The sequence below is a fragment of the Microcebus murinus genome, chromosome 13 (genome assembly GCF_040939455.1).
Source record: "Microcebus murinus isolate Inina chromosome 13, M.murinus_Inina_mat1.0, whole genome shotgun sequence".
Taxonomy (NCBI): domain Eukaryota; kingdom Metazoa; phylum Chordata; class Mammalia; order Primates; family Cheirogaleidae; genus Microcebus; species Microcebus murinus.
In genome coordinates this window covers 66,046,521-66,065,345 of record NC_134116.1, presented here as the reverse complement: position 1 = coordinate 66,065,345, position 18,825 = coordinate 66,046,521, and the positions used below count along the sequence as shown (strand labels likewise).

Here is an 18,825-nt window from a genome sequence, read left to right as displayed (position 1 = left end):
CTTTGAAAGAACATGGCTTAGACAAGGCAAAAACAAAATAAAAATTTAATTACAAGAAAAATATGAAGCTAATATAAGTAAATTAACAGTTAAGTTTCACAAACCAGTAACATAAGTGAGATCCAGATGCAATTCTCCTTCTGTGTCTTGTGTAGCATATCCTGAAGCCTGAAAGTTTAAAATAATCATTAATTTGTAAAACATAAATCAGCATAAAAATAAAGAACATTATACAGCATAGATATCAACCCTTGACAATATGTTGCAAAACATAAAACATTTTTCTGAATCATGAGCATATTTTGCCCACTTACCATCCTTCTGGCCAGCTGTTCAACAGGTGTTTCTTGATGAACCAAATGACAAAGTCTAATTAGAATTATAGCTCGTAGAAGTCGCAATGAATCTGCCAATCTACCAATAAATTTAAAAGATTCATTTTAGCTTTAGAAACAGAGGATTTTGTCAGTATGGACTAAGTCTAGAGAAGTAGTTGTTAAAGAGGGGCACTGTCTTCCCCAACCCCCGGTTCCTCTGCTACCCACCTACGGGCTATTTGGCAATGTCCACAGGCATTTCTGGTCCTCACAATTGCTGTCTGTGTGTTTGGGAATGGTGGTGCTACTTATACCTGGTGGATAGAGGCCAGAAATACCTCTAAACAACCTACAATGAATAGACTTGCTGCCCAACCCCAAGTAACAAAGAATTATCTGGCCTAAAATGTCAATACACTGAAGTTGAGAAATTCTGGCCTAGAGAAATAGTAATGCAATGGGGTCTTAGAATTTATGAATTTAACTTTTGTGGTTTAAGACCGCATTTATAATTTTTCCCCATCAAAATAAACTGAGGGCTCTTGTTCACCTTTGTTACTACCATCAGTGACAGGTTCACTATAGTTACTAATGCAAATCAGGCAGGCAGCAGATTGAGATACTTCCCAAGGGTGCTAGCTGGTGTCTCTCCTACCATCAAACACCATAGCAGAGAATTGATGGACTGGAGTAGTGCATCTATAACCTGAGCATGCATAAATACAAGTCATCTGGAAACACTTGTTAAACTTTAAATTGCTGGGTCCCAGAGACACTGACTCAGTGGGCCTAGGGACGAGCCTGAGGTGTTTTTCTTCTTACATTTTTAGCAAGCTTTCAAGTAATGCTGAGGTTGCTGGCCAGAGCACTACATTGGCTCAGGTTACTTTCAAACAATTCCAAAAGCCTATTACCTAACATGCTTAGCTGGGGCCTGAATTGTAGCTCTGGGAAACTAGGGTACAGAAAGAAGCTGGCTATTTGAACCATGAATTAGTGAGCCACTGAACATTTATATCCCAGTATACATTTTCCCTTCAATTTTCCTTATTGCCATAGTAAAAAAGAAGAGGAAAAAGGAGAGCCACCAGTCCTCCGTACGCCTTGTAGTTTTCTGATCCCTAATGGGTCTAACTTTGCCTTGGCTCTCTTCATTTTTACCACAACTATACTGTAAAACTCTACTGCTACCTTGCTATCCATGTCACCTCCTGGTTTTCTGTTTGCTATTTTCTAGAAAATCATGATTGAATCACTCAACTTTTATACATGCTCAAATCAATATTCTCTTGGTTATAGGAAAACACTCAGATAGATAGAACCTTGTGTGTAAGCAATTTGTGATTGAACCACAAATGGGAATTTAGTGAGAATTTCAAAATGTAGAAAAGTTAAAGACAGTACAAGAGGTGAAGCACTCAGTTTCTTCTTTGTATACTCCATAATCTCTATTCAACTGATCATAATCAGTGTATAAACCCTCCATTGGTTCTTAAACAACATAGTCTTTTAGTTTCAACGTATGTGGAAATATATCTAAACATTTCACTTTTAAGCAGTTTATTTGGTAGGGAATCAGAACATTCAAAGTTAGAAAGATCATATAGAATAAAAGCCATGGAAAATGCAAAAAAAAAAAAAAAGACATTTTGAGGGATAAATCATATGTTTCATACCTGGGGATATCACTGAGAAATCTGGTGTCAAAAAAAATGAAAACCACGTTGAACATCAGACTCACTACAGTAACCATAGCATCTAAGACACTAAATGCATTAGAAAAATAATTCCTGTAATATAAAACAGAAAATATAAGTTCATTCCCCTCCAAGAAGAGATAGAAATATTTTAAGGACACAAATTGACTCATGCATATTAAGAACTTTAATAGACAATTTAAAAATGCATTTTCTAGACTAGACTAATATATCATTAATGGAAAAATTCTAGACTAGACTAAGATAAAAATGCATTTTCTAGACTAGACTAATATAACATTAATGCAAAGTTTTCAAACAGCAAATTTATATTCATCACTGGATACATATGATAAAAGCATCGATATAGAAATTTAAGTATAGTAAGAGATATAACCAAACCATTGAGCAAGAGGCAAGCATTACCTTCACATAGCTGGGAGAAGAAAAGTGGGATGTTGGGCAGTACTACTGGACAGTGGAAGCTGAATATGTTACAGCCTTAGAGAAACTGGTGTATGAGAAGTGTCTGAGGGAGCTTATGAGAGGGGGAAAAGGTCCACTGTTTTGGCCTGCAAACTCATGGTCTGGCTTTGCACCCACACTGGAATTCTGATGGGCTGATAAGGCCTCCTCTGGGCAAAGGTGAACTTCTATTCACCACACCTTCCTCTCAACACTGGTTCCTTCAACATAGGCACTAGTCCTCCAGGAAATGCTGCTTCCAAATCTAGGGCATCCCCTTTCAGGCTCTGAGTAAACTGACAGTGGGCAACTGTCCTTAGCTGGACAGTTGGCATGAGGATAGGAAATCAGCATGGAAGGAGACAAACTGCCTTCTGAGATGCTGTGGAAGAAGTGAGGCTGGGGACTTAGTCCCCGACTCCCCCAACAGTCTAGCCCCAAGGTCTGGCTCACCCCACCCACCTTCTCAGAAAGTAAGCAAGTAGAGGAAATCAACTGCTGCCTCATTTTCAAGTCTCGCTGATGGGATGAGCATGCCTCAGATCTCCTCTGCTTCTTAACAAAAGTTTTAATTTTAACTGAGAAAGGGGATTATTCATGATCTATTATGTAGTATTTAATACACGATCAACTGTAACCTAGGATTCAACTCTCAACGAATGTAGTAATATTTTTACTTCACATACATATTCCTCTTATTAATATACATGCAGACACATCAGCAGCCTGGCCCCCTTTTGAAATCCCTTTAAGCTTTATATATTGTAGGAACCATCTAGAATACATTGTTGGAGACTGGAGTGCCAGTCGCAACAATTACACCATTAAAGCCCAGTCTATGAAAAACTGGGATTTGGATTGTTGTTTCTCTGTGGACCATGGCTTCGAGGAGAATTATTTTGATAAAGAGGGACACATTTGGTTGGGTTGACCTGCTAATTATTTTGAGATGCTTTTTATAAAAGTACAAGATAGCTTTATGCATTAAAAAATAATCAAACTTACCGTTTTACATACAGTCGAAGAAGAAGAGCAAAGAAAAAAAATAAAGCAATAGCTAAGGAAGCTGATCGATATCCCAAAGGAGTGTAAATTTTAGGAGTGACAACTAGGTCTGTTATTACAAGCATTATGTCCAGGATAATCAGCGAGACTTCAAAAATTCTACGATAAACAAAGAAATAAAGAATGATAATAAATATAGAGAAGTTTTTGTTCCCTAGTTAGACTATATTTAGGCCAATGATCAGTTACCAAATGTCATTATTTAGGATTAAACTGTTCAGTGGCAGAAAAACTGCATTGTCTTAGAATTTCAGAAAAATTACTCATTTTCTACCCAATAGAAGCAGTTGTTAGCAAATAAAATTTCCACCAAACCACTTCAAAATACGTTATCATGCTCTTTTGTAGTGGACACATCAGACTAACACTCTAAGACAGAACAGGAAATTTGAATTAAAATTACATGTGTCTGTTTGTAAACTCTTAAAATTTGAGAATTTCAGAAGTTTATACCAATTTCTCATAATAAATAAAACATCATTAATCTAGATAATTCTTAAGAATTTAGTAATAAGAAACAAATGAAAGCATGACTATCATAAGCCCTTAAAAACCCACTTTTACCAGTAAGATTTTTTATCAGTGAGATTTTAAACAAGTACATGACCACTCATTCATGGATGCTTCTAGCACAGTGATGGACAATGACGAGGAATTCAATGCCATATTTACATTACTGAACTCAAAAGTACCTCCTGAGCTTTTCTCTTACATAGTCTAAACACATTCTGATTATACTATACTAATCTATAAAGAGGAATTAGTCCTCAAAGTACTTTTTTATCATTGTAATTGAAATTAAAATATTATTAATTCAAAAGGAAGCAATTATACTATGTACATCTATAGATAGCATGAAATCTTCCTCTCATGTGGAGAAGAAGCCTAAGTTAAATGTTTCCAGAATTAAGGAGTAATTCCATATGTATAGGGTATTTAATAAAATACTTTACTTATAGAATTTTAACATGCATGCTTCAGTACTTTTACTTTTACAGGTAGAAAAAACATATTAATATGTGACTATTAGTCTTAGGCAAATGCCATTTCTTTGCAAGTCTTAATGTTTTGCTTAAACCAAAATTCCAAGATAAATTAGATTACATTAAATGGGGCAGATGGGCCATTGGCAATATATTGACAGCCGAAATGCTTTTTGCTTTATTTTTTCAGATCCTTTCTCATTAAAAATACTGGTATTAAATGTCATATGTATTTAATATACATCTTTTTCTAGAGTCTCACATACCTAAATACAGAGGATGATAGAATTGAACGCACAGTTTTAATCTTCCTGCCACAAAAAGAAGTAAAAATAAAATTAATCACAGATTTCCTATAACAAACATTATGAATTTAACCCAAACACAAAAGCCTTTGTAAATATGATTTTAAAGGAAAATTCTTCAGAAGTATATTTAAAAATGCTTTTTACCAATAACTAAAATTTTCACCTTTCTGTTTCATGAGTTTTTTTTACTTTCCTATCTAGAATAGATGTGAATAGAACACTAAACTTTGGATGATTTTCAAAGTACCTTACTTATAATGTTATTTTACTTTTATTATTAATTTTTATAATCAACACCCAGTAAATAGATGCCATATAGAGCATTATTACCAGTTTACATTTGAATAAAGTGTAAGATGGGAGGAGGGAGCAGGTATATGGGTATATACATACATAATGAGTGCAATGCACACCATCTGGGGGATGGATACGCTTGAAGCTCTGACTTGGGTGGGGGGCAAGGGCAACATATGAAACCTAAACATTTGTACTCCCTTAATATGCAGAAATAATAAAAAAATAAAAAACCATAAAGTTTAAAGAGGTTTAAAATTGATTTGCTGAGTGTCAAGTGAACATTAGATGCCAGAGCCAAACATCAGTTCCAGCTTTCACTTCAAATCTAAGATCATCGCCCTGGTCTGAAACACCGGCATTTCTCACAGAGACTGCTGCAAATACTTCCTATATCTATGCAATGAGCTTTTGTCATTTAAAAACAAAAGAAAAATGACAGCATCAACAAAAATAAATAAATGGGACCTGATCAAACTAAAAAGCTTCTGCACAGCCAAAGAAACTCTTAAGAGAGCAAACAGACAACCCACAGAATGGGAGAAAATTTTCACAAGCTACACATCTGATAAAGGGCTGATAACTAGAATCTATTTAGAACTCAGGAAAATCAGCAAGGAAAAATCAAACAACCCTATCAAAAAAGATAGGGTTCGTGGGCAAAAGACACGAACAGAAACTTTTCAAAAGAAGACAGAATGACCAACAAACATAAAAAAATGCTCAACATCCCTAATCATCAGGGAAATGCAAATCAAAACCACAATGAGATATCACTTATCTCCAGAGAGAATGGTCTTTATTAACAAGTCCCAAAACAATAAATGTTGGCATAGATGGGGGAAAAAGGAACACTCCTACATTGCTGGTGGGACTGCAAACTAGTTCAACCTCTGTGGAAAGCAATATGGAGATACCTTAAAGTGATATAAGTAGATCTACCATTTGATCCAGGAATCCCATTACTGGGCATCTACCCAAAAGAACAAAAGTCACTCTATGAAAAAGACACCTGCACTAGAATGTTTATAGCAGCACCATACACAATTGCAAAGATGTGGAAACAACCGAAGTGCTCATCAATACATGAGTGGATTAATAAAATGTGGTATATGTATACCATGGAGTACCATTCAGCTATACGAAACAACGGTGATACAGCACCTCTTGTATTTACCTGGATAGAGCTGGAACCCATTCTATTAAGTATCCCAAAACGGAAAAATAAGCACCACATATACTTACCAGCAAATTGGTATTAACTGATCAACACATAAGTGGACATATAGGAATAACATCTATCAGGTGTCGGGCAGGTGGGGGCAGGGGATGGGTATATACATAAATGAATGCGATGCGCACCAACTTGGGATGGACACGCTTGAAGCTCTGATTCGAGGGGGGAGGGGAGCAAGGGAAATATATGTAACCTTAACATTTGTACCCCCATAATATGCTGGGAAAAATCAAAAAAGGAGAAAAACAAAACAAAACCAAAAAACTCCACTTTATTTTGTCTGGAGTGGGGAAAGAGGAAAGAAATGCTTCCTTTTCTCAATCTGTCTAAATTTTGTCCTATCCCTGGGCAGCTCCATTACAGAAATGCACGGCTACAATTCAGACATACAATTTAATTAAGTAGCAGAATAAACTATTCATTGACAGTCCATGATGAAAGAAGTTCTAGAAAATGAAAATTCAGTATAATTTGAAGAACTGTTTGTATTCATTAGTTGCCCCCTTTGTTTCCCACGTAATCCTTGTTTTTTTTGAGACAGAGTCTCACTCTATTGCCTGGGCTAGAGTGCTGTGGCTTCAGCCTAGCTCACAGCAACCTCAAACTCCTGGGATCAAGTGATCCTCCTGCCTCAGCCTCCTGAGTAGCTGGGACTACAGGCATGCGCCACCATACCTGGCTAATATTTTTTAATATATATTTTTTATTTGTCCAGCTAATTTCTGTTTTTTTAGTAGAGACGGGGTCTTGCTCTTGCTCAGGCTGGTCTAGAACTCCTGAGCTCAAAGGATCCACCTGCCTCAGCTTCCCACAGTGCTAGGATTATAGGTGTGAGCCACCAGGCCCGGCCGTAATCCTTGTTTACACACTAACAAATTGCAACAGTGACCAATTAATTTCCTCTTTGATAGTACTCTGTCTCCAATGTTGACAAAGCTGGTGAACGGTTATATAACTGGGCAGGAGAGAGGCAGAATAAAAATCTGAATGTTTCTGCAGTTCAGCCACAACCAATTTTATAATGTATTGTTTCATTACTGGGAGTACATAGTAAAATGCCTTCAGACCAATGCAACAGGAAGTACTCCAAGTGAGATTACTGAGAAACAAATCAAAACTAATAAAATCCCAGTGAGCACGAAGAGGCCTTTAGTTAGCAAAACATGTTCACCTTTCCTATTGGTCCCATGTGCTCATAGCAAGATCTACAAACCAGGAACTGGATGGTATCCAGGAAAAATGAGAAAGGACCACGATTTAAGGGTAAGTAGGGTTCTGCATTCCTCTGCTAAGAAAGAAACTTTTAATAAAATTACTCTATTCAATGGATATTTTTCACATTTTAAGCTAGAAGAACATTTACTTCTGAATAGATGGAATTTTTTTAACGTAGTATTTGTCTGCCAATTTCATTGGAGTAAATACTGTGTGCTCTCCCTCCTCTACATTTTCATATCTTTCCATGGTTTTCCTTTTTCCTTATTGCCTTAGCACAAACCCTGCTTTCCCAAAGAGATCCATCAAAGGCACCCTACTTCCAAACTTCAGATTGACTTACCTATCTGAGGTGTTCAAATCAGCATCGTCTTCTTCATCACTCTCAACTCTGGAGAGTTGTTCTGATATACTTTAATCACCAAAAAATACAAAAATATATCATTAGATGTTTGCTACATGAAACAGTGATGTGACCAATTTATTTGAACAATAAGAATTCTGGGCATCTAAAGCATATAGGAAACATAACTTAGCTCCCTGGAAGTTCTAACTTTTAGAAAGAATTTTAGAATCATTGGCCAGAAAACTCTTTTCTCATGGATACTTTCAACACTGAATTTGCATATTTCTCTCTTCCTCTCAGTCTCCGTCTCTGTCTGTATGTCTGTCTCTGTGTGTGTGTGTGTGTGTGTGTGTAATTTAAAAGGATAGGCCGAGCATGGTGGCTCACGCCTGTAATCCTAGCACTCTGGGAGGCTGAGGTGGGCGGATTGCTCGAGGTCAGGAGTTCGAAACCAGCCTGAGCAAGAGCGAGACCCCATCTCTACTATAAATAGAAAGAAATTAGTTGGCCAACTAATATATATAGGAAAAAATTAGCCGGGCATGGTGGCGCATGCCTGTAGTCCCAGCTACTCGGGAGGCTGAGGCAGTAGGATTGCTTGAACCCAGGAGTTTGAGGTTGCTGTGAGCTAGGCTGATGCCACGGCACTCACTCTAGTCAGGGCAACAAAGTGAGACTCTGTCTCAAAAATAAAAAATATGGCCGGGCGCGGTGGCTCACGCCTGTAATCCTAGCTCTCTGGGAGGCCGAGACGGGCGGATTGCTCAAGGTCAGGAGTTCAAAACCAGCCTGAGCAAGAGCGAGACCCCGTCTCTACTATAAATAGAAAGAAACTAATTGGCCAAATAATATATATAGAAAAAATTAGCCGGGCATGGTGGCGCATGCCTGTAGTCCCAGCTACTCGGGAGGCTGAGACAGAAGGATCGCTCGAGCCCAGGAGTTTGAGGTTGCTGTGAGCTAGGCTGACGCCACGGCACTCACTCTAGCCTGGGCAACAAAGCGAGACTCTGTCTCAAAAAAAAAAAATAAAAAAAATAAAAAAAAAAATAAATAAAAAAATAAAAAATAAAAAAATAATAAAAAAAGGATATATATAGAATATATAAAGGATATATATATATAGGCATATCTCAAAAATATTGCAGGTTCAGTTCTAGGCCACTGCAATAAAGCAAATATCACATTAAGAGAGTCACACAAATTTGTTTCCCTGTGCATATAAAAGTTATATTCATATAATACAGTGCTTTATTAAGAGTACAGCAGGATTACTGCTAAGAAAATAATGTATATAACTTAATATAAATACTTTATTACTCAAAAATGCTAATGATCATCTGACCCTTCAGTGAGTCATAATATTTTTGCTGGTGTAGCTGCTGATCAGGGTCATGGTTGCTGAAGGTTGGGGTAGATATTATGATCTCTTAAAATAAGACAACAATGAAGTATGCTGCACCGATCAACTCATCCTTTCACAAAAGACTTCTTTGTAGCACGTGATGCTGTTTTGATAGCATTTTACCCACACTAGAACTTCTTCCAAAATTGGACATGAACCTCTCAAACCCTATTGATGCTATATCAACACAGTTTATGGACTATTCTAAATCCTTTGTTGTCATTTCAAAAATGTTCATAGTTTACTGGAATATAGGCTCTGTAAAAAAGAAAAAAAAAAAATGTTCATAGTATCTTCCCCAAGAGTAGATTCTGTCTCAACAACCTTCTTTGCTCATCCATAAGAGGTAACTCCTCATGTGGCCAACTTTTATCATGAAATTGCAGCAATTCAGTCACATCTTCAAGCTCCACTTCTAATTAAGTTTCCTTGTTATTTCCACCACATCTGCAGTGACTTCCTCCACTAAAGTTTTCAATCCTTTAGAGTCATCCATGAGGGTTGCAATCAACTTCTTCCAAACTCCTGTTAATGTTGATATTTTTTTTTTTTTTTTTTTTTTTTTTGAGACAGAGTCTCACTTTGTTGCCCAGGCTAGAGTGAGTGCCGTGGCGTCAGCCTAGCTCACAGCAACCTCAAACTCCTAGGCTCAAGCAATCCTCCTGCCTCAGCCTCCCGAGTAGCTGGGACTACAGGCATGCGCCACCATGCCCAGCTAATTTTTTGCATATATATTTTTAGTTGGCCAATTAATTTCTTTCTATTTATAGTAGAGACGGGGTCTCGCTCTTGCTCAGGCTGGTTTCGAACTCCTGACCTCGAGCAATCCGCCCGCCTCGGCCTCCCAGAGAGCTAGGATTACAGGCGTGAGCCACCACGCCCGGCAATGTTGATATTTTGATCTCCTCCCATGAATCACAAATGTTCTTAATGGCATCTACAATGGTGAATTGTAGAAAGGATTTTCAATTTTCAAACTGAATAAATTTGAAAAGTTTCAAAGTAAGTTTCCATTTTACTTTTGCCAAGATCCACCAGAGGAATCACTACCTATGGCAGCTATAGCCTTACAAAATGTGTTTCTTAAATATAATAACAAAACTTGAAAGTCAAAAATTACTTCTTGATTCACAGGCTATGGAATGGATGTTGTGTTAGCAGGCATGAAAACAATATTAATCTCCTTGTACATCCCCATCAGAGCTTTTGGGTGACCAGGTGCATTGTCAATGAGCAGTAAAATTTTGAAAGGAATCTTTTTTTTCCCTGAGCAGTAAGTTTCAACAGGTTTAATATGCTCAGTAATCCATGCTATAAACAAATTTGCTATAATATAGGCTTTGTTTTTCCATTTAGCACAGGCAGAATATATGTAGCATAATTCTTAAGGACACTAGGATTTTCAGAATGGTCAATAAGCATTGGCTTCAACTTAAAGTCACCAGCTGCATTAGGCCCTAAGTAAAAGAGTTAGCCTCTCCTCTGAAGCATTGAAGCCAGACATTGACTTCTTTCTAGCTATGAAAGTCCTATAATAGATGGCCTGTTCTTCCAATAGAAGGCAGTTTCATTTACATTGAAAACCTGTTGTTTAGTGTAGCCACTTTCATCAATTATCTTAGCTAGCTTTTCTGGATAACTTACTGCCACTTCTACATCAGCACTTGCTATTTCACTTTGTACTTTTATGTCATAGAGATAGCTTCTCCCCTTAAACCTCATGAACCAACCTCTGCTAGCTTCAAGCTTCTCTTCTGAAGTTTCCTCACTTTGTTCATCCTTAATCGAAACAGAGTTATGGCTTTATCTTGGGTTAAGCTTTGGTTTAAGGAAAACCTGTGGGTCATTTGATCTTCTATCCAGACCACTAAAACTTTCTTCCTATCAGCATTAAGGCTGTTTTGCTTTCTTATCATTCATGTGTTCACTGGAGTAGCACTTTTAATTTCCTTGAAGAAATTTTCTTCTGCATTCACAAATTGGCTGACTGGTGCAAGAGGCTTAGCTTTTGGCTTATCTTGGCTTTTGACATGGCTTCCTCGCAGTCACTTCTAGCTTTTGGTTTAAAGTCAAAGACATGTGACTCTTCTTTTCACTTGAACACTTAGAGGCCATGGTAGGCTTATTAAATGGCATAATTTCAATATCATGCCTCAGAGAATAGGGAAGCCCAAGGAGAGTAGAGAGACAGGGGAATAGCCAGTCAGTGTAAGAGTCAGAACACACAAAACATTAATCGATTACGTTCACTATCTTCTACGGGCATGGTTCATGGTGTTCCAAAACAGTTATAATATTAACAGTAACACCAAAGATCACTGATCACAGATCACCATAACAGATATAATAATAATAAAGTTTGAAACATTGTGAGAATTACCAAAATGTAACACAGAGACACCAACTGAGCACATGCTGTTCTGAATTTGCCAAAAAGCTTGAATTTGTAAAAAAAAATAATGCAATATCTGCAAAGTGAAATAAAGTGAAGAGCAAAAAACAGAGATATGCCTGTATATATATATTCGCTAATATTCCCTCCCCCCATATATCCTTTTGTTTTTTGGTTTGTTTTTTTTTGAGACAGAGTCTCACTTTGTTGCCCAGGCTAGAGTGAGTGTTGTGGCATCAGCCTAGCTCACAGCAACCTCAAACTCCTGGGCTCAAGCAGTCCTACGGCCTCAGCCTCCCAAGTAGCTAGGACTACAGGCATGTGCCACCATGCCCAGTTAAATTTTTCTCTATATATGTTAGTTGGCCAATTAATTTCTTTCTATTTATAGTAGAGACGAGGTCTCACTCTTGCTCAGGCTGGTTTCGAACTCCTGACCTCGAGCAATCCGCCCGCCTCGGCCTCCCAGAGTGCTAGGATTATAGGCATGAGCCACCATATCCGGCTTATATATCCTTTTGTATATCATATATAGATATGCTTTAGCACTGACCCAAATAAATGACATCAGTAGTCTTTGCTGATGTCATTTGCTGATGTCACTAAAAGGTCAGATTTATCAAAGTTGTCAAAGACCACTGATGTCATTTTATTCAGGTCAGTTCTAAGGATTAAAAATGTATATATCATCACCTCCTTTGAGAAAGAAACCTAAACAAACAAACAAAAAGTACATGTCAGGCCAAGCATTGTGGCTCATATCTGTAATCCTAGCACTTTAGGAGGCCAAGGCGGAAGGATTGCTTGAGGCCAGGAGTTCCAGACCAGCCTGAGCGACATAGTGAGATCCAGTCTCTACTAAAAAAAAAAAATTAGCTGAGCATGATGGCCCACACCTGTAGTCCTTGCTACTCAGGAGGCTGAGGCAGAAGGATTGCTTGAGCCCAAGAGTTTGAGGTTGCTGTGAGCTATGGTGATGCCACTGTACTCTAGATGGGGCAATAGAGCAAGACTCAAAAAAAAAAAAAAAAAAAAAAATACACGTGTCATAGCCAACTGACTTTGAAGACTTACTTTTTTGGTCGAAATTAGGTGCAACTGCTCTATAATTTATAAACTGGCTGAACTCTAAAAACATATGTCAATTAATTATTTAGAACTTGGTATATCATTTTTACCTAAAATTAAGCCTTATATTATGTAAAGATGCACTTGGGCCTTACAAAAAAGGCTAGTGAATAGAAATTTTGGAATTTTACTTCTTTATTATTGAAATTAATTATGACTTCATTTGTGAATAAATTTTACAAATTTCAGTATCTTCCTTCCCCTCTCTCTATATGTTAATATATTTATGACTGACCCTTCATTGATGATTATACCACAGATTATTCTTTTTAATTCAACTGGGTTATAGCTAAAGGATTAAAAATGAACATAGTAAGACTTCCTATGTCTTTTTTTTTTAATTTAAAAAAATTTTTTAAATTTTATTTCTTTTATTGTTATTTTATTTTAATATTTTTTACTTTAATTTTTCTTATGACAAAAACTAGACCTGGAATTTACCCATGTCTTTTTAGACTTATTTTTCAAATACAAAGTAGCTGTAACTACTCTACAATCTAGTTATCCTAAAAAATTAACATTAGTTGTTTGAAACCTGGTATTTAATTTTCCCCTAGACATGAAGGTTTATATGTTTGTAATGAAATCTTAGGCCTGTGGAAAAAACTTATTCAGCTTTATATACGTTGCTTTATTCCTGACCCTAATTCCTAAGTGTAACACCATTTGTGATAAAATTTACATCTAATTCAACTTCAGTTTGTAGGTACTCATCTTGCTTGCCCTTGTAATTTTCTGCCTTCTCAAGTCCCAACACCACCTACTATCAGCAGTCCTTCACTAGTGAGGGGTGTCTTCCCTGTCCCTGAGATAGGATCAAGTAGCTGCAGACCTGAGACAGGGGCTCCATCTAATGTGATGGTGGGTTTGCCTTTGGGGCAGCAGCCTCACATGGTGGCAAAGAGACAGTTCTAGAGTCTACTAGCTCCATTCTTTCTGCTCCCTGTCTACTGCTACCTCATCCTTGCTACAGATAGGACTGTCTCCTCTCTTGGCTATTAGGGTGTCATACACACATTCTCATAATTTCCTAAGGTTATTTATTGACTGCTGATAACTAAGGGTGACAAATTATAACTAAGAAGCATGCTTCTTATGACCTGTTACTTTTTTATCCAACTAGATCCAAAAAAGATAGAAAGGTACCTACAGATACTACAGCACAAAAGAAGACTTTAGAAAACAGTGTCTAAGACACTCTGTATTGTCATGGATGCTCCTGACGATGAACTCCCCAAATCTCAACCTCTTTTTTGTGTGTATGTGTATGCTTGTGTATGTGTGTGTGTATTTGCATGGATATATCTACTTATATCTATTAATAACTATACTGTTTATTTAGATCTCACATCACATGGGTAGTTCCTTCATGAGTTCCTGGTATCACTTCGCTGAAGGCAGTGCTAATGGAGTAAAAGCTACACAGACACTCCTGATTTCCTAGATTTGATTTTTGGTTCAAATCACCTACAATTACTCTTTTACTTACAACCTGGTTGGCCTTTTAAAATTTCAATTTAAAAAGGCTGGGCACAGTTTCTAGGTACAAATCCTCTTTCTTTGTGCCCCATCTAATTTCCTGATTCTCAAGTCCCTCCATTGATGCCTTATTTTTATCATCATAGATGTCTTCTATGCTCTCATTCAGGGTCAAGAAACTGCAGGCTTGAGGCTCCATCCAATGTGATAGTGAGTTTGGGTTGGGAGCACCAGTCTCACATGGTGGGAGAGCTCTGGAGGGTAAGGAACACTTCCAGGGCTATTAGCACCATTCTTTTTTTTTTCTGCTGAGAACTTCTCTGCTCCCTGTCCACTGCTCCCTCCTTCTTGCTCCAAATAGAATTCTGTCCTCCCTTGGATAGCAGAGTCTCATAGAAAGAAAATATGAGTTCCTAAGCATTTGCCTGATAGTAACTAAGCGTGGCAGTACACTAGTAAGAAGCAGCATCGGTCTATGATCTGTTTCTCTTTTATCCAATACAATCTTAAAAAGGTGAAAAGTCAACTACAGATATTACAGTGAGAAGATTTAGAAACAATGCTGAAGATGCACTGTATTTCTGTCTGAAAATGAGAGCAAAAAGAAAAAATAACACGCTTTATTGCCACAGATGGTTCTGAGAGTAAATCTCAATCTCTTGTCATTGTTTTATGTGTTTTGTGCGTGTGTGCATACATGTTGATAGAAGTATATATCTGTGTGTATATGCGTGTGTATATCTTAACTTAATATTTTACAACTCACGTTTCTCTGGTGGCTTTATGACTAGTTCCTTTGGCCAATGCAATTTGACCTGCGCTATAGGGAAAAATGGTCATAGTTAGACGTGATGTATAATTCTAAATTAACTTTTTGCATCAAATAGCTACAAATACTGTACAAGTGATGACCTGGCTAACCTTTAAATATTCATGTGTATGTACAGGCAGTCCCTGGGTTATGGAGGAGATGCATTCCTGAGAAGCTCTTTAGGTTAAATTTGTATGTAACTCAGCTTCCTGAAGAACAGCGAATATACGATAATAATAATAATAGCTCATAGGTGGTAACAGTAATACGGTATAATACTATAATACTAATAATACCCCTGTACTGTAATAGTAAGTTACAGAAACTATTGTGCTCATTCTTCTAATTCAAACAAACAGAATATAAAAACAAACTCATATAAAAAGTTTAGATGAGATAGGAGAAATTTAAAAAAATAATATTAAAGGTTAACACTCACTTAATGTTGTATCAGTGTCTTGCAGGCAGGAAGATGCATTTTTGAGGCAAGAAGGTAGCTAACATTAATCAGAAGTTGGTGATGGTGATGGTGCTAGAGAAGATGGAGTGGGTGCTTAAGAATCAGGATTTGATTCTGTCACTGGAGGAGGGGAGCTGACCACTGAAGTCAGTTTCTTGAAAAAGGTATCTAGGGTTGTCTGCACAGCCTTTTTTTTTGTCATCATAAATGGTCTTATAGCTGCTGTTCTCAATAACTGCACAGTAAACCTTTGTAAACTGCTCAATGTTAGGATGTTGCTCCTCGAGCTTAGCAAATCCTGTTTCAATGAGATGAAAGGCTTCAGCTAATTCTTTTTTCATAAACTTTCTTGGCTCTGGATCTCCTGATTCTTTGTGCTCTTGTGTTCCATTCAGCTGCTTCTCTGTGTATGAGACCAGCAGCTGGTGTAGAGATGCCGGGCCAATGAAACGCTTAGCCATGCAGGTTTGTTTACATGCATGGAAGAAACTAGTTCCCCAATCACTAATTTAATTATTTAATTATAAATTATCCTTTTTGGGAGCCTGTTTGTAAGCACGGAACTCTGTAAGTTGGGTTGTTCGTAACCTGGGGACTGCCTATATATCACTAACTTGACCTGATATGCCATTTTTTAAAAAAAAATTAGAAATAAGGTTTTATAAGCTGGTAATGAATATCTTAGGCTGTGAAAATAGTAATGTATTCAGATTAAGTAACTATATCTTAATCCTATATGTAACAGTCTTTTGCCATGGCATTTCTTTCAAGTTCAACTTTAATTTCTATGTCCCCATCACTTGTATCCCATTGGAACTCTCAATTCTTAATTACCATCATCACCTCCTTAATTTTCACCTATCATAGATGTCTTTCTTGCCCAAGAGATAGCTGCAGGCCTGAGACAGGGGCTCCGTCCAATGCAATGGTGGGTTTGGGTTGGGGCACCAGCCTCAGAGGGTAGCAGAGCCCTGAAAGGCGAGGAACACTTTCAGGGCTATTAGCTCCATTCTCTTCTGCTGAGGATTCCTTTGCCACCTGTCCACTGCTACCTCCTCCTTGCTCCAAATAGGATTCTCTCCTCTTGGCCCACACTAGCACAGTCTCATTTCCACAGTAACTAAAGGTGACAAACACCACAAGAAAGAAGTCTTCTCTATGAGCTATACTCCAATCTTTCTATCTTGATGCAAAAGAAAAAAAATATTTCATAAAGAAAGTTACTAGGAGAGGACTTTAGAAATAGTTTCAAGGAAACGTTTTATTCCCATGGATGTTCCTGACAAGAATAACCCAAATCTCAATCTCTCTGTATGCTCTATATACAAAGGCATCTATGTGTATGTATGCATATATATGTATTATGCATTTATATCACATAGTGCATTACTGAGTCTGCCAGAACATTCTCTTTCAATTCATACAGGTCAGTGCCAAAGAATTAAAAAGGTAAATAGTAAAATACCATGTCACTTCCTAGACTTACTTTTTAGTTCAAATTAGTTACAATTACTTTTCAACTTATAACCTTGTTGACCATTAAAGAAATCATGTGTGTATTTACTTATTTGGATTCTAATACAACATTTTCTCTAACTATGATAACTTATATGATTATAATACAAATTTTAGAACTGTCAAAAAATACCAAATCAAGATTAAACTATTTTTCTTTATTAGTGAACATAAGCCAATGTGTAAAAGTCTTTTCTGGGGGAATTAATTTTAAATTCAACTTCATTTTGTAGGTACTCTGCTTTGTGTTTCAGTCTCATGTCCTGCCTTTCCTATGTCCCTCTATCACCTCTTTATTTCCTGCATTATGCTCGTCTTCTGGCCCCTGTGATACAATCAAGTGGCTGCAGGCTAAGAAGACAAGGGCTCCATCTAATGTGATAGTGAAGTTTGGTCTAGGCACCAGCCTGACATGTTGATAGAGCTCTGGAGGATAGGAAACCCATCCAGGTTCCATTAGCGCCATTCTTTTTGTTGAGTGCTTCCCTCTTCCCTGTCCACTGCAACCTCCTCCTTTCTCCAAACAGGATTTTCTCCTCTCTTGGCCAATTCTAGTAGGAAAAGCTGCACCAGAATGTAGAGTCCCATACACAGGAAATCTGATTGTTTCCTAACCAATTGGCCACTAATAACTAAGGGTGATAAATACACTAACAGGAAAAAGCAACTCTCCTGTGACCAGCCCCAATTTACCCACCACAATCTAAAAAACATGGAAAGATATCTCCAAATGCTAAAGAAAGAAGATTTAGAAACAATGTCAAAAACCACTCTGTATGGCCACGGATACTCCTCACAGTGAATTTCAAAATGTCAATCTGTCTCTTTGTTTTATATATCTGTTGTGTAGGCATGTTTGTGTATAGATGTATGTTGATAGAAGTATCCCTGGATATGTGTTTATTTATATATGTACAAAGTATCTATATATTCATACATAAACATATTATTTATCTATTTATAACTCACCAGTGACGGAGGGTTATCTCAGATACTACTTCTGTTAATTCATCCTCCTGTGCACTAAGAGATTATAAAAGAATACAATCAGATATAAGACATAATTCTAAATTTACTTTTTTGAGATAGTTACAGTTCCTCTAGGCATAAACTGGGTGACTTTTCAATTTTCATACATGTAACGCTAACTGAATGTAGAAAGTAATTTTTTTTATTATAAACGAGGCCTTATGTGCTGCTAATAAACATCTTATACCTCTGAAAATGGTAACACTACCAGATTTAAGTAAAACCACTTATCATTACCTTAGTCTTAATGTGTTATGGACTCTCCCCTTGAGACAAGGGATCGATCCAATATAAGAGTGAATTGGAGTTTGGGACACAAGCCTTACATGGTAACAGAGTTACTGAGGGTGAGGAACACATCCAAAGTCTACTAGCAGTATCTTCTCTCTTGACCAATTCTTGTGGGAGAGGGCGCATTAGAATATAGAGTCTCATACACAGGGAATCTGATTAATTACTAAGGAATTGGGTGCTACTAACTAAGGATGACAAATACACTAATAGGAAGAAGCAACTCTCCTGTGACCAGCTCCTGTTTATCTGCCTCAATCAAGAAATGATAGAAAGTTACTTCCAAATACTACAGTTAGAACATTTAGAAACAATGTCAAAAAAACACTCTCTCTGGCTATTGATGCTTCTGAAGGTAAATCTCACAAATGTCAATGTGTTTCTTTGT

The 18,825-nt window shown here is 37.2% G+C and overlaps 1 protein-coding gene across 8 annotated transcripts in view; it reads right to left on the bottom strand.

The window, feature by feature from the left end:
• The window catches only part of LOC105868029 (phosphatidylinositol 3,4,5-trisphosphate 3-phosphatase TPTE2-like), a 139,774-nt gene that overhangs the window by 40,340 nt on the left and 80,609 nt on the right, over window positions 1–18,825 (bottom strand). For all 8 annotated transcript variants that reach the window (XR_012922470.1, XM_076009473.1, XM_076009468.1 and 5 more), the window contains 8 exons: window positions 18,087–18,140; window positions 15,098–15,151; window positions 7,925–7,993; window positions 4,794–4,838; window positions 3,485–3,643; window positions 1,994–2,107; window positions 315–414; window positions 105–168 (listed from right to left, as the gene is read on the bottom strand). Coding sequence is in view for 7 of the 8 variants with exons in the window: in XM_076009473.1 (XP_075865588.1) it covers window positions 105–168; window positions 315–414; window positions 1,994–2,107; window positions 3,485–3,643; window positions 4,794–4,838; window positions 7,925–7,993; window positions 15,098–15,151; window positions 18,087–18,140 (659 nt within the window). In the remaining variant the exon portion in view is untranslated. The remainder of the gene's footprint in view (window positions 1–104; window positions 169–314; window positions 415–1,993; window positions 2,108–3,484; window positions 3,644–4,793; window positions 4,839–7,924; window positions 7,994–15,097; window positions 15,152–18,086; window positions 18,141–18,825) is intronic.